The sequence below is a fragment of the Dryobates pubescens genome, chromosome 13, assembly GCF_014839835.1.
Source record: "Dryobates pubescens isolate bDryPub1 chromosome 13, bDryPub1.pri, whole genome shotgun sequence".
NCBI classification, from domain to species: Eukaryota; Metazoa; Chordata; class Aves; order Piciformes; family Picidae; genus Dryobates; species Dryobates pubescens.
In genome coordinates, this window is record NC_071624.1 from 23,980,145 (window position 1) to 23,995,143 (window position 14,999).

At 47.3% G+C, this 14,999-nt stretch overlaps 1 protein-coding gene across 1 annotated transcript in view; it reads right to left on the reverse strand.

Moving 5' to 3' along the window:
* Positions 1-14,999, reverse strand: part of GALNT17 (polypeptide N-acetylgalactosaminyltransferase 17) — a 270,097-nt gene that overhangs the window by 172,828 nt on the left and 82,270 nt on the right. Inside the window, exon 3 of the mRNA XM_009900481.2 lies at positions 9,582-9,748. Coding sequence (XP_009898783.1) covers positions 9,582-9,748 — 167 coding nt within the window. The remainder of the gene's footprint in view (positions 1-9,581; positions 9,749-14,999) is intronic.

A 14,999-nucleotide genomic window follows, 5' to 3' on the forward strand; every position in this document is an offset into this window, starting at 1 on the left:
GAAAAATCCATAAAAACCCCCACAACAACACAAAACAGGGAGAAAGTCACCTTTAATACAATCCACATGGTAAAACACTTGAGGTGTACAGGCACACGTGGGTTCCTACATGAAAGAAGCACAGCAATGGAGAGCAAAAGACTCAACATCAAATCCCATCTGCTGGCCTTAGCCCAAGAAATCATCAAAGGAAAAAGGACTATCTGCTCCCTTCCCTTCCATGCCTTCTTCCAAGCACATAAAACATGCTTTCTTCAGACTGTCTTTCTGGGATGGTTCCCTTCACATATCAATTTCCCCAAAGTCTCCTTTCTCTTTTATGCTGAAGTGGGAATAAAAAGAATAAAGCAAATGAGCCCCTTCCTCAACTCAAAGCATCTGCATCACATACATACATAACTCAGCAACTTCCATTTCATGCTGAGCCACTCAGAGGAGAGAAAAAAAAAAAACAACCCACAAAACTATTTTATGGAGACAACAACTCTCCCAAAAGATTTTAAGGAGACACAGATACTATTTTTTTTTTGACAGATGAAGCCCTACAAGCTCAGCCCCAGCATTTCATGTGATTTTGTCAGGTCATTAACACTGCAGACCATGGCAGCAGGAGCTAGACTTTACAATTAAAGCTAATTTCAACTTGGAGTTTTCATCTCATTTGAAGGAAAACTCCAGAAAGCTCATCCTGGGAATTGTCTGAGCAGCAAAAAAAGGAGAGTCTAGCTCTGGTGAAACAGGATGAATTTCAACGTCATGTCTCAAAGGCAGTGAAGGGTGAAGCCTGGGAGATTCCTATGCCCACTGCATAGTGTAAAAGCAGCTTGTCAGAAACTCCCTGGGGAGCCACAGCCATGTCCTGCTCTTTTCTGAAGGGGTGCTGGATGCCAACAGGTGAAGAACTCATCTTCTGAGAGCACACCCATGCACCTGTGAAACCTCACAAGGTGACCATGGAGAGCCAGCCAAGATGTTTATGATTACCATCATTCTAATCCACCATCCTGGTCATCAGCAGAGGGCAGAGTGCCCTCTTCTCTTGCCCTCAACGCATGCTACAGGCATCCCTAAACAGGCTGCTACCCAACTGAAGAAACACTCAGGAGGAACGAAGGCATTAACCAGACATGGGAAATGTGGTCCCAGAGCCTCTTCTGCTAGGGGCTTCCTGTACAACCTTGCACAGATTTCCAGGCTTGGTTCCCTGCCCTCCATACGTGTCTGGGTCAGCTCATCACACATACCTTTTGGGTCAGAATTCACTTTTCTTTCAGGCCAGTGCAAGCCCTAATGGAGAGCATATCTGTGCTGGCCTTTGCCAGTGTCTCACCCTCTTGAGCTGGTTTACATCCCTGCAGGAAGAGCACATGGTGCACAACAGCTGCTGAGTACTATTTTGGTACGATGAGACACATACTTGGCACTCAACTGAGCAGCCAGCCAGCAGGGACAGTGATAGGGTGAGCTTTGGATTTCATTTTTCAGTGCATCCAGAAGTGCAGGTGTGGAAAATCCAGTACTAGGTAAGAAAAGTGAAATGCCAGCCTCCAGGAATGCTCTGCAGAAATCCCATCCAAGCATCAACCCAGCCTTGGCTCAAACTAAGCACTGCAATGGACTCTAGATGATCCTTTCTCATGTGTGCCCCATGGCACTCTTCCCTCCCACACTCAGCATCCTTTGAAGAAGCCTACTGGACCATCCTTTGGAGCACATCCCCATCACTCCTAAGTTATGGTTATTAAGCATCCAGTCATCATTCAGACACAGAGGCATCTGTGAATGTTTAGCCTTTGCCATTGCCCAAGCAGCTTGCAGGGAACATTTGCAGAAAGAAACCCTACTAAAAATGCCAGCAGGTTCAATTTCAACCCTGCTTTTTGCTTTCCATCTGTCTGTATTGATCTTCACTGAAGGGCAAGTCCAAGGAACTAAAATCCAATAGACCTGTTGCTCTATTAAAAAACCCCATCTGCCAGCTGCAATGACTTATGTTATCTATTGCAAAGTGTTTTGTCACCTACATGAGCTTTCTGGGAAACAGGCCTGCCAGAGAAATTGAACCACCTGAGGCCACTGAAAGTAACCATGTCATGGATATATGCCCAGAAGCAACCCAGGAACATCCACTGCTCACTGCTTCACACCACAAATCCTGCCCAAATCTCCCCAAAGCCTGTTGAAGTCCCCAGAACTAAAGCTGGGAACTGCCTGTTGCCACACAAAGAAAGATCAATGGCATCAGAGGAGCTCAGGGAACTACCAATGGCAGAAAATTTCTTACACAACAATGGCCAGGTGGTCCCAGGGAATAGACTGCACCTCCCCTCCACCCCTAAAGAAAACATAGTTGTGTTTGCCAGGCTGAGCTGGGTGGGAAAAGTCCACAGAGCCTGAGGCCGTTATCAGAAACGCTGAAGGTTGGAGGGCACAGGAGTCAGGGCTGGGAGCGCTCCAGCGCCATGGGAGCCACCAGCCTTCCCTGTCCCATGCTCTTGCCTGCCTGAAACACACCAAAGCCATCATGGGTGGGATTTCAAACTCACAAAAGAAACTGCAATAAATTAACACCAGAATGTTTGCAGCAACACTCGGAGCCAGGTGAGTCTTTGAAGCTTTTTGCCTGCAAATATTGAAGAGGGGAGCAGGAGCATGGATCAGTTCTCACACAGGGTTACAGGCAAAACTGGTCCCACCAGGTGCATTGCTGCAAGGCTTTGTTTCAGTGAAAGCTAAATGTCTCTCCAGTTTGTCCATGCCCACACAACCTCCAGACTCTCACACAGGAAAACAGAGCCACGCAGCAGAGCTGCTCAGCTGCTATCAGACAGAGGAAGATTTAGTTTCTCAGCCCACCTACATTGTCAGTTTCCAGGAGTTCATTCAACCTAAGCCTTTATGCAGGACCTCAGCACTTAGCTTCAATGTCCTGTGACACCAGAACGTCATGTTAGATGCAGACCTTTTGCCAAATCTCATATTCTTGATTTGACCCAGATCTGGGGCTTTATTTCAATGGAGCTTTAGATGATCCTTACTGTAAAGAAATTCTTTACAGTGAGGGTGGTGAGGCTCTGAAACAAGTTGCCTAGGGAGGTTGTGGATGACACCTCCCCTGGAGCTGCTCAAGGCCAGCTAGCCTTGAACAGTCTGGTCTAGTGGAGGATGTCCTGTCCATGGCAAGGGGGTTGGGACTGGTGATCTTTAAGGTCCCTGCCAACTCAAAGCTTGTATGCATTGTCAGCGGGGTTGGTCTAGATGATCTCTAAATGTCCCTTCCAACCCCTACTATAAAATATCATGGGTTGGAAGAGGCCTTGAAGATCACCAAGTCCAACTGTCAACCCAGCACTGCCAGGTCACCATCAATCCACGTCATTCTGTGATTCTATGATTACATGAACTGGAGACAAACTAATCAGGTCTGCTGCTCTCCTCCATGCCCTGGCAGGACCTGAAAGCCTTGGATTCGCACACCAGCGGGACAGCACCAGGACAGCCACAATTAAGCAACCCATCTTTAGCTTGAGCAGTCGGGATAATTAGGCTCTTGGGTTGGCTCAGTGCCTAGGAGACGCTGAGATATGATTCAGCTTCTTGCAGTGCTGTTAAAACCTTGCTCTAAACACAAACACACAGAACCCAGGCGAGCCAGCTCCCGGGGGAGCGTGCACGAACTGCTGTTGCTGCTGCCGAAATGAGCTGCAAAACAAGAAAGTAATCTATCAAGTCACAGCTAATACATTACAGCCAGGTAAATTACAACCCATAGCATGTCTGAGTGCAGCCAGCTCCTGTAAGCAGTCTTTTATCCAAAGGTTTTCTTTTCTACTGAGAGGTTTGCTTTTCAAAGAGATATTATCCCCGATTAAAACCACCGAAAGACAGACAGAAAACCAAATAAATAAATAAAGGAGCTGAAAGGGAGCAGGTGATGATTAAGCTGCAGCCTCAGACAACGTGTGCAGCTGCGAGATAACGTAGCATCTCAGGGGGCACGTCGCTGCATCCCTCCAACAACCCAGGCAGCACGTTATCACTCCGAAACACAACCTGTGCACTGCCTTTGTAATTACAGCCCTGCAACAAACACAAACAAAAGCAGCCTCCAAAAAAAAGAAAAAGACAAGAGAAAAAAAAAGGGAAGTCTTTACAAAGTCCAATGTGCAGCTCTGGTTCAAGCTACAACTCCCTGAGCTTCCTCTTTCAAGGAGGGATTTTTTTTTTTGGCCTTCTTTTCTCCATTACAGTACAGTGGTATCTTTAATCTATTGTGGTAGCTTAGGCTGGGTGCTTTCTGCTGCTGCCACACAAGGTACACCTTTGGTGCCCCGGGTGTCCAGCCCAGTGGGTGGACACAGGAAATAGTCTATTTCACTCCCATAATGTCCTGCTCCCTATAAATCCATCTGCAAAGCCCTGCACTTCCTCTTTCTTCCCTCACCGCTCCCGTGGGAGATGCTCGCTATCTGGTAACGGAGGGGGAGTTATCTCGAGGGCCTCTTGGGCCTGGCTAGGCCTAATGCCAGGGGGAGAAGGGGGAAGGGCAATCTCAGATTTGGCCAGCTGAGATTAGCCTAACAGTGGAGGGAGGGAAGAAAGAGCCCTGGGGGGGTTTTGGTTATACCCTCAGGTAGGGAGAAGGGAAATGCTGGGAGGCTTCTAGGTATGCTTTGGGATCTCTTTTGCCACTGTGCTTGTAGCTCTCTGTAAAACATTCACTGCCTTTCCATTTAAACTTTCCATCACTTCTGCAATCCGTTTGTGTGAACCTCGGGGGGTTTTCTGCCCCGGTGGGAGGCAAGGGAGGATCTGCCTCAAACTGGGACATCTATTTATGGCTCAGACAGAAGGAATCAGAACAACTGTGTTTATTAACGTCTAATCTTTCAGTGCATACTGTTGTGTTGTGCAGGGCTGTTGTACACACCACGCTGCAACAAAGCTGAGCAGAAGACGTGTCTAACGAGCCTTCAGAAGCAGTTTGTTCCACTCTGAAAGCTACAAAACACCAGAAGGTTTAATGGTGCCTGTGTAACTCACTAGTGGTCTACCCGAGGGGCACATGGCAGCCGGGGTGTGCAGGGTATGCAGCTCCTACCTCTGTCCCTGGGACTAATTTTAGAACCTGAAGCTGACTTGGAAATCCCAGGTGTCATTTCATACCTGCTTTGGGGACATGCTCTGCTCTTCAATTACCCACACAAGTTCTGTTTCCTCATCACATCTAGGTAAAATGCTCCCTGATGAAACCTACACAGACACCTGCCCTGAGCTATGGACTTTCATGAGCCTTTAGCAGCTTTCCCAGAGGCTGCTCCTGGTAACCCACCAGGACACAACACAGATATTGGCTTTGAGCCACTGCTCTCTGAAGGTCAATTTCTTTCAGATATATGAACCTGAGCCCCCACAGGTTTTGCTCAGGCCACCGTGACAAGCCACACACCCACAGAAATTGTCCCTCAAACCCACATAGAATCATAGAATCAATCAGGGATGGAAGGGACCACAAGGATCAGCTAGTTCCAATCCCCCTGCCATGGGCAGGGACACCTCACGCTAGATCAGCCTGGCCAGAGCCTCATCCAGCCTGCTTTTAAACACCTCCAGGGATGGGGCCCCAACCTCTTCCCTGGACAACCCATTCCAGGGCTTCACCACTCTCACGGTGAAGAACTTCCTCCTCACCTCCAGCCTGCATCTCCCCACCTCCAGCTTCATTCCACTCCCCCTAGTCCTATCACTACCTGATATCCTAAGAAGTCCCTCCCCAGCCTTCTTGTAGGCCCCCTTCAGATACTGGAAGGCCACACAAAGAGGTTAAAGTCATTCCTCCTCTTGTTCAATCACAGCCACTAAAGTTTCAGCCACCCATCCCCGTCCTCTGCTCGACACCGGCGCTTGATCCTCCCGGATTCATCTCCAAGTGTTAGAGCTCATGAGAAACTGTTTTCCTGTAATTATTTTCCTGCTGCAGCCAAATCTATATATTACAACGACTTTGTAATATCCAAAGCATCAGCACTATGATGTTGCTATTGCTGCTCACAATTATTTCCTACCATTAGTGGGAACTACATGACAACGTTATTGCCATTAATAATTCTTTCCTGTCATTGAAGCTCCTTGATAGTGCTGAGAGCGAATGCATGGGGCCCAGAGATGTGTTCTGGTTTGCATCATTTCTTTTACATGAGAAAACTGGATTATTACACGCTTGGGAGGAGCTCTCCATAAACAGCTGCCAAGTTACCTCATTATCTTCCTTCAAATCCCTCCTTAAGAATCTCATTTGTCACGATGCCTACAAAGACTCAACAGCATAATACTGACATTACTAACTAACTCCACCAGCTATTAGCATCACCTCGCTCCCTGCACCCACCCTCCCTGTATAATTCCATCACAAGGTTGCTGAGGACAAAGCCATCTTGGTGTTCAGGTGTGCTACAGTCCCTCAGCACAACCCTGGCCCATCACTAGAGACCCTGGATGTTCACATCCTGATGCAATCTGTGCATCCTCTTGGTGGGATGTGGAGTGCATATTGCCTAGGTGTGCATGGAGAATGGAATTTTCCCACCTCCAGCACATGATGTATGAATTTTTCCCTCTATTTAAAGTTATCTGCTGGCTATAGGCTTCAAGAAGAGTGGCTGGAAAGCTCCCCAGTAGAGAAAGACCTGCGGGTCTTGATCAACAGCCAGCTGAGTATGACCCAGTGTATGCCAAGGTAGCCAAGAAAACCAACAGCAACCTGGCCTGGACCAGCAATAGCGTGACAAGCAGGACCAGGGAAGTAATTGTCCCCCTGTACTCAGCATTGGTGAGGCCACACCTTGAGCATTGGGTTCAGTTTTGGGCCCCTAACTTCAAGAACTACACTGAGGTACTGGAGCAGGTCCAGAGAAGGGCAATGAAAATTATGAAGAGCTTGAAGAACAGGGCTGGTGAGGAGATGCTGAGGGAACTGAGATTGTTTAGTGTGGAGAAAAGAAGGCTGAGGGGAGACCTTCTGTATCCCTACAACTACAAAAAAAGGAGGTTGGAGAGAGGTGGGTCTTGGGTCTCTTTTCACAAGTCACAATGGATAGGACAAGAGGAAATGGCTTTGCATGGAGATTAGATGAAACTTCTTCACTGGAACAGGCTGCCAGGACAGTGGTTGTTATCCCCATCCCTGGAGGAACTGAGAAGAGGCAGAGATGTGGTACTGGGGGACAATATCATTCTATGACCAGCCTCCCTGGCTAGGTGGGTGCCACAAGACACTCCCAACACAACCCCGGCAGCTTGATCAGCCTGCAAAAATAGCACAAAGAACTGGAAGTGTTTGGCCATGCTACAAGCTTGGGCCACCTGTCTGACTGTCCTGTCAACACACTGCCACCATCCAGCCCCACTCCCAGACCCCACCAGCACTGGTCTAGTGTTAGCATACCACCAGGTGGATGGTGCCTTGCAATCTCAGCAGGGGATAAAGAGATTTCATTCTGCATCCTTGCTGCCAGCTGCAGTCTCAGCTTGTTGGGGGGGTGTGGTGACACTCTTCAAAAGGATTTGTCTCATTGTCCTGTGCCTCTCCAGAGCACTTGATTCAATATTAGGCTCAGTGCTGCACACTGAATGATGGGTGGAGGTTGTTTAGAAACACATTTCTTTGTGCACAGCAATGGGTAGAGAAGCTCAATAATTATTACCCAGGGCTTCTCTTTTGAAGAGTGTTCATCTCTTCACCCCATTGATATGGTAAAACTGGGAGAAGCAGGATCACATTGGGGTATTTTGAGCCCTCTAACTACTGCAGTGCTACATCACCTGCACTTTCTCTTGACTAGCCACACAGTTTCAGCTCTGAAATCCCACGGCTTCACTGGTGCACATCATCCTAGGTTTTGCACTAAAGCTACTGTGATTTCCATCAGCTGAGAAGCTGCCCTGGATGGTTTTTTTTTACTGGTAATTATAATTCATCAGCTTTCTATGGTGCTCATTACTGTGGTATTTGAGAGCCTATTTTTACAGGCTTGAGTAGCTCGCTGTACACCATCTCATCTCACTGCAGACAGACGAGCAACCTCTCAAGCTCCCTCTGGAAATGAGCTCTCCACGTCCTGCACTCCTCTTGTTCTCCTCTTCTGATCACAGCACATGTCCTTTATTTTTTTAACATAATATTAAAAACATGCAGTGCAAATAAAGAAGGCAGGCATTGAAGTCACTTAACTATTTGCTGTTCTTCCTGGAGATTTCTATCTACCCTTAGTTTCATTATCCAACTGTATATCAGGATAAATTTCTTCACTGAAAGAGTGGTCAGGCATTGGAACACGCTGCCCAGGGAGGTGGTGGAGTCACCATCCCTGGAGGTGTTCAAGAAATGTGCACTTGGGGACATGGTTTAATAGCTGTGGTGGTCTTAGGCTGATGGTTGGATTGAATGATTGAGAGGCCTTTTCCAAATGAAACAATTCCATGATTCTATATTGGGGCGGGGCAATAATCTTGGAAGAATCCAAGTCTGAAAATGCTTCCAGATGAAACCACCTCCTGTGGCTCTGTGGAATCAAAAGGCAGAAGGAAAAGCATTGCAACAGTGGCTGGGAGCAGGCTGAACCAAACATGTGTGTAATGGGAGAAACCTAACATAGCCCTTCACGAGTTGTGGCCTGACTTGAGCAGGCTGGGTGTGTTTGTTTCCTCTTCTTCCTCTTTACTTATCTTTCTCATATCAAAACCATAATATTAGAGGAAGGAGGGCCTCTGCAGGGTCCCAGCCATTTATAAAGCCTGAGACATTATTTTACGGATAGGGAAAGCGAGGCACACAGAGAGAAAACCTCTCATCTAACATCACTGCACAAGGCCAAAGTAGTCTAAGCTCACTAGGTTGCAGGCTCTTGTCCCTCATCTGCATGGTAAATATTTAAAGCATCAACCAAAGTGTTATTAGAAACAAGGATGCACCTGAAAGCAGACCTTCTGGATGTTACCATGAAGAGAAAGGTAAGATGCCCTCCTGGTTGCCTTCAGCTTTCTAGCTTTCAGCTACACTTTCAATCAATAATTATCTCAGATTTTGACTTCAGTTTGGTCCTATTTCTTTTTTGCTACAGAAGCAGGAGAAAGCTGGAGTGCCACCTCACACAATGGTCCTCCCAGCAGCATCACTGCTCCTGAAGAAGCACAACTCCTCCATAACATTCAAAGAAATCTCCTTCCCTGGAGATTTTCAAGACCCATCTGGATGTGTTCCTGGGTGACCTGTGCTAGATTCTATGGTCCTGCTCTGGCAGGGGGTTGGACTCGATGGCCTTCAGAGGTCCCTTCCGAACCCTAACATCCTGTGAGCCTGTGACAGCCTGAGGGAGCTGGGGTTGTTCAGCCTGGAGAAGAGAGGGCTCCAGGGAGATCTAATAGCAGCTTTCCACTGCCTGAAGGGGGCTTACTGGAAGGATGGACAGAGATTGCTTGCAGAGGCCTGCAGTGCCAGGATGAGGGGAAATGGCTTCAAACTGGAATATTAAACTAAACACCCTGCTGGTGCTTTGGAGATCAGAGATCCCAGCCTTGCTAACCTTCATCACTGTTGTCATCCACAAGGATAATCTCTTTCAGGAGGTGAGCTGGGGTGTGATTAACAGCGCTGTGCACCGACCGCAGGATAACGGAGAGCGCTTCATTCACGAAGATGAAGATGATGGAGATCTGGGGTAGGTCCTTGCTGTATTTCAACTCTTTGCACCTGCAGCACAAAAAGCAGAGAGAGAGAGAGAGAGAGAGAGAGAGATGGGGTTAACAGAGGGCACTGCAGAGCTTGGAGTCAGGCTCACAACAAATACACAGTGCAAGCCCAGGGCTGACACCTCACAGCTTCACACGACCATGTGTTACAGCTGCCTGCACCTGGTGTCCACGGTGCTGTCTAGAAGAGAGAGTGACAGAGTGTCCTCTGAGCTCAGAGAGTACTGAGGACAAGCTGCAAGCACACAGTTCCCTGAACTGAGGTTGTGGTGGGGTGGGTGGTGTGTCTGTGTCCATATGTCCATGGGCATGACATGAAAAGTAGCTTCCAGAAGAGAAAGTGGCTTTGCCATCAGAAGTGAAACTCCACATGCCTGTTGTGGTTTAAAATCAATAGGGGCTCAGAAATGAGCCTTCCTCTGAAATGGCACTTGGGAATTTTCTTCCTATTTGCTTTGGAACCAAAGGGAGGGGAAATGACCTTTGCTTAAATAGTCTTGATACAGGTTTTAGCACTCTTTGCAGATACTGCTGAGCAGATTTCTGTCTCTGAAGTAGCCAGGAGCACCGCCATGAACTGGTGTCTGTACTTCACATCCAGGATATATTAAAAACAAAAAGTTGTGACTATCTCTCTGGGCTTCAGAGGTAATTATTTATCTCAAGCTGGTTTTGTGGCTGGGTATCTGCTTTGACACATTTCTGTGCATTAGAGTGGAAGTGGAAGGAGTCCTCAGGTCACCTACCAGCCAGCTCCACCCTGGACAAGTTCATCTTAGATTGGTACAACAGACCTCAAGACCAAGGGCACCCATAGAGCAGAACTATGGGAGCGCTAAGTGGAAGAGATCTTCCAGGTAACACACAGCTTTCCAAGGAGCACACATCATTCCCAGTGAGATACAGATGTTGTTTTCATCATAGAATCACTACAGTTGGAAAAGACTTCTAAGATCATTGAGCCTGACCATTATCTACCTCTACCCAGGCCACTACCACAACATATTGTTCAGCACCCTGCCTGGAAAGCTTTTAAATACATCCATGGTTGGGGATTCAACCACATCCCTGGGTGGCCTGGTTGTCTTTGAGAACCTTTTGGTACAGATGTTTTTCCTAATGCCCAACCTAAACATGCCTTGATGCAACTCGATGTCACTTGTTACAGGGGAGAAAAAACCAGCACCCACCTCCCTACAACCTCCTTTCAGGTAATTGAAGAGAGCAAGAAGGTCTCCCCTCAGCCTCCTTTTCTCCAGACTAATCAACTCCAGTTCTCTCAGCCACTCCTCTCAAGACGTAGAAGTCTAATCTTAGAATCATGAAGTTATTTCAGTTAGAAAAGACCTCCAAGATCATCAAGTCCAACCATCAACCTAAGGACACCATGGCACCATAGTGCCAGGTCCACACATTTCTTGAACACCTCCAGGGATGGTGACTCCACCACCTCCCCGGATAGCCTGTTCCAATGCCTGACTCCTCTTGCAGGAAAGAATTTTTTCCTTCTATCCAACCTAAACCTCTCCTGGTGCAACTCGAGGCCACTTGATACTAGGGAAAAGAGACCGACCCTGACCTCATCACAACCTCCTCTCAGGGAGTTGTAGAGAGCAAAAAGGTCTCCCCTCAGCTTCCTTTTCCCCAAGAGAAGGACGGTCTGAAGACAGTCTGTGCAGAACCAAACAGGCTTCAAACAACTTAAGCAAACCCTCCAGCCTTCCCTACAATAAACATGTGAGGGGGGGGAAGAAGAAAATGAGGCTCCCTGCTCCTCTCTGCATTCATGACGGATTAGACATGCAACATTAGCAGCGTTTACAGAACACAATGAGCCTTTACCAAGGAAATCCTGCCCAGATAAGCAAAGAAAGACCAAACAACATCCCAGTCCCTTCAAGCTCATTGACTGCCCAACAATGACTCGGTATTTAATTGTACTGGGTGTTTCTTAGGCAACAGCAGGCATTCTTCTGACTCCAGAATGAGACTTGGGAGACAAAGGTTTTCACAGCAATACAGTTCTTTATGCATCTTCTTTAGTTAAACAAGTATGCTGGATGAAAACAAGGGTCTGCTTCTCCATTTAACTATTGCTTCTCCTAAAGCAAGCCAAGCTGCCTGCAAAAGGGAACACACTCAAGGCTGGAAAAAAACCAAAATCACCCAAAGGGAAGAATGAATGAGCAGTCTTGATAGGGCAAAGTGACAACTTACCCTGAAATCCTGCCAGGAAAGTCGAACTAGACTGACTCCAAGATTAAAAACCTGGTTTTGATATGTGTCAATACCTGTTAAGCTGAAGAGAAGGTGGTCACAGGAGCAAGACTATTTCCTTTTAATCATTGCACACCTCTGGGCAGCTTTTCCCTGGGGGCACTCTTCAAGGGGATAAAGAGCTCAGTTTGTGATCAAAGAGGTTCAGAGGAAAATCCAAACCGAGCCCTCTGAGGTTCATCTCCTGCTCATTCGCATTCGCCCTGCACCGCTCTTATCATGGCTCTCCTTCCCCGATTGCTGAGGACAGGCAAACAAAGATACAGGGAGAAGAGATAAGTCCGGGGGAACGAGGGAGCATGTCAAATACCCACATTGTTCATATGCACAAAGCTGCAATTCTCCAAAGGCAGGCGGGGGGAGGCAAAGGCTTTGCATAAACCCCGTGGTGCTCTCCGGTGGCTTTGGTTTCAACCACGGGAAGGGAAGTCAGCAAGTTAAAACCAAATTAACATCAAGCTTGTCAGTGTTCCTCACATGGGCTCCCTTCAAGCTGCTGGTGCATAAAGCAGCTGGGTTGAGTGATGTTCTCTCCCCACAGCCACGTGCTATCAGACTTCAGCCCTCCAGGCTCCACCACAGTGGTTTATTATTGACAAGCTGACGGGTCAAGAAGCGTTTGTGCATGTGTGCAGGAAGCCACCTGGGGCTGCAGGGCCCTCCTGGGGCTAAGGAGGGGGAAATGAGAAAAAAATTGCTCGAGTTCAAACCTCATTAGAAGGTCCAGTGAAGAACTAGTTAGAAACAGCAGGAAGAACGAGTATGTGAGATGAGAAGTGGTGAGGTGGTGGCTGGCTGCTGGCTTGGGTGTTGGTTGTTTTTTTTTTCCCCTTCTAAGCATTTTAAATAAAAAAGGGACTGATCTGGACTCTGTGCTTCAGCCCTATCCTTCAGACAATTTACCTGCAGAGGAACAGAGGTTTGACTGGTTTACTCCTGGAAACATTTCAGACATCACTTTGGGGAGGATATACTGTCTGGCAGTGGGTCACTGGGGCAGGACCTTGCTGGCTCCTGCCAGCAGCAGGCAAGCGAGGCTGTCGGGTTGCCTATCACTCCCTTACAGAGCTCCATACTTCACCTCCACCCTCCCATATCCCAAAGCACACCACCTTTCCAACCCTAAAAGGTTGCATTTTCTGTGTAAGGTAGGAAGATGATGTGAAATTTCTGCTGCCTTCAGTGTTTTGAGTGCAACCCAGAGCACAGAAAAGCCAGCATCAACCCAGAGCACAGCAGGAGCAATGACAAGGGGCTTGGGAAGGAGTTCCAAGCAATGCATGTGCTATCAAACCACACTTGAGACACATCTTTCCCCTCTGTCCACAGTTATCATCCTCAGAGAAGAAAGCTTTGGCTGTGTGTCAGGCAGTACCTTAAAAATTCAGATCTCAGGCTTTGGCTACTTATCAGACAGTACCTTAAAAATTCAGATCCCAGTACCTTAAAAATTCGAACCCCAGGCCAAAATACCTCTAAGCTTAGGATTCACAACTCAGTAATTATCCAAAAGGGGATACACTGGGCCAGAACTGGATTCTAGCAGAGTTGTAGTTCTCAACCAGATCGTGGGCTGGTCTCTTTGGGGATTACCAATTAATGAGGTAAATGTGATAGTTGAGAAGGTTCTCAGGGGAGGCTTTGCTGAAGGCAAAGCAGCACACAGGAGGCAAAAGACCTTAAGAATAAACCTGAGATTTTTGCCAAGCTTTTCCAGAACCTGAACTGACACCAAAGGAAATCCACTCCTTAATGGATTCACAACTTCTCAGCTCTTTTAGGAGTAGCAGCTCGTGTTCCATTTCCAATGCTCAGCTCACAGTATATCTGGGCTGCCCACAAGTTAAGTCTTGGTCCAGTAAGCTGGATTTCCAAGGGAACACTCCATACATCTGAAAACCTTTAAATGAAATAGAATGGAAAGACCACCACGGTAGACTCCTGTTGGTGTCAGTGATTAATCACCCACAGGGTCAATCAGTGATAAATCACTCACAGGGTTAAAGACCAGCACCTCATTTTAGATGTAAATTTGTTCACTTTCAGCTTGCCATTATTACCAAAAAGTCCTTTCAGAAACTATTCCTCCCATGTATCAGGTGCTCAGCAGCCAAGAGCCCATCTGCACATGGCACCGGGGCAGAGCTGCACAACACAGGCACTGTGCCAGTCTACAAAAGGGCAATATCTGGCCTTCTACATCTGAAAATACTTCTGACTGGAGCAAACTGAAGCAGAATGGAGTTGATCCCTCACAATCCCCTCTTTGCTAGATGAGAAACACTCAGCTGGTACAGCACAGAACGCTACTTGCCTGCCAACACCTGTAAACTCATTAGTGCAGGTTACACAGTGACATTTTCCCCACTAAATCCTGCTCTCTTCAGTTAAATGCAGGCTGGCACCTGCTTGCAGGATTTACATCCAAATATCATGAATCAATAGCAAAAAAGAAACAGACCCTTTATAGTTTTGTCTCTCGTTTAGATCAATGGGATATCGGAGCAAGATGCATTTTATCTCCCATTAAATCATGCTTGACTACACCCCGTTAAATCATGCTCACAAAACTCTAAGTTTTCAGAGGCTTGGGATAGTTCCTAACATACAGCACTGGCTTTAATTTAAAGACCTTGCTGAGCTCTCATTGAGAAGTGCAACTTGTACCTAAACAGGGGACAAAGGAGGTTTACTCCATCCTCAGTCCAAGGCTCAAACACAGAATCACAGAATCCCACCCTGGTGGTGGTTGGAATGGACCTCTGGAGGTCATTTAGAATCGTAGAATCAATAAAGTTGGAAAAGACCTCAAGGATCATCAAGTCCAACTTATCACCCAACACCACATGACTACTAAACCATGGCACCAAGTGCCACATCCAATCCCCTCTTGAACACCTCCAGGGATGGTGACTCCACCACCTCCCTGGGCAGCACATTCCAACAGCTAACAGCTCTCTCTGTGAAGAACTTTC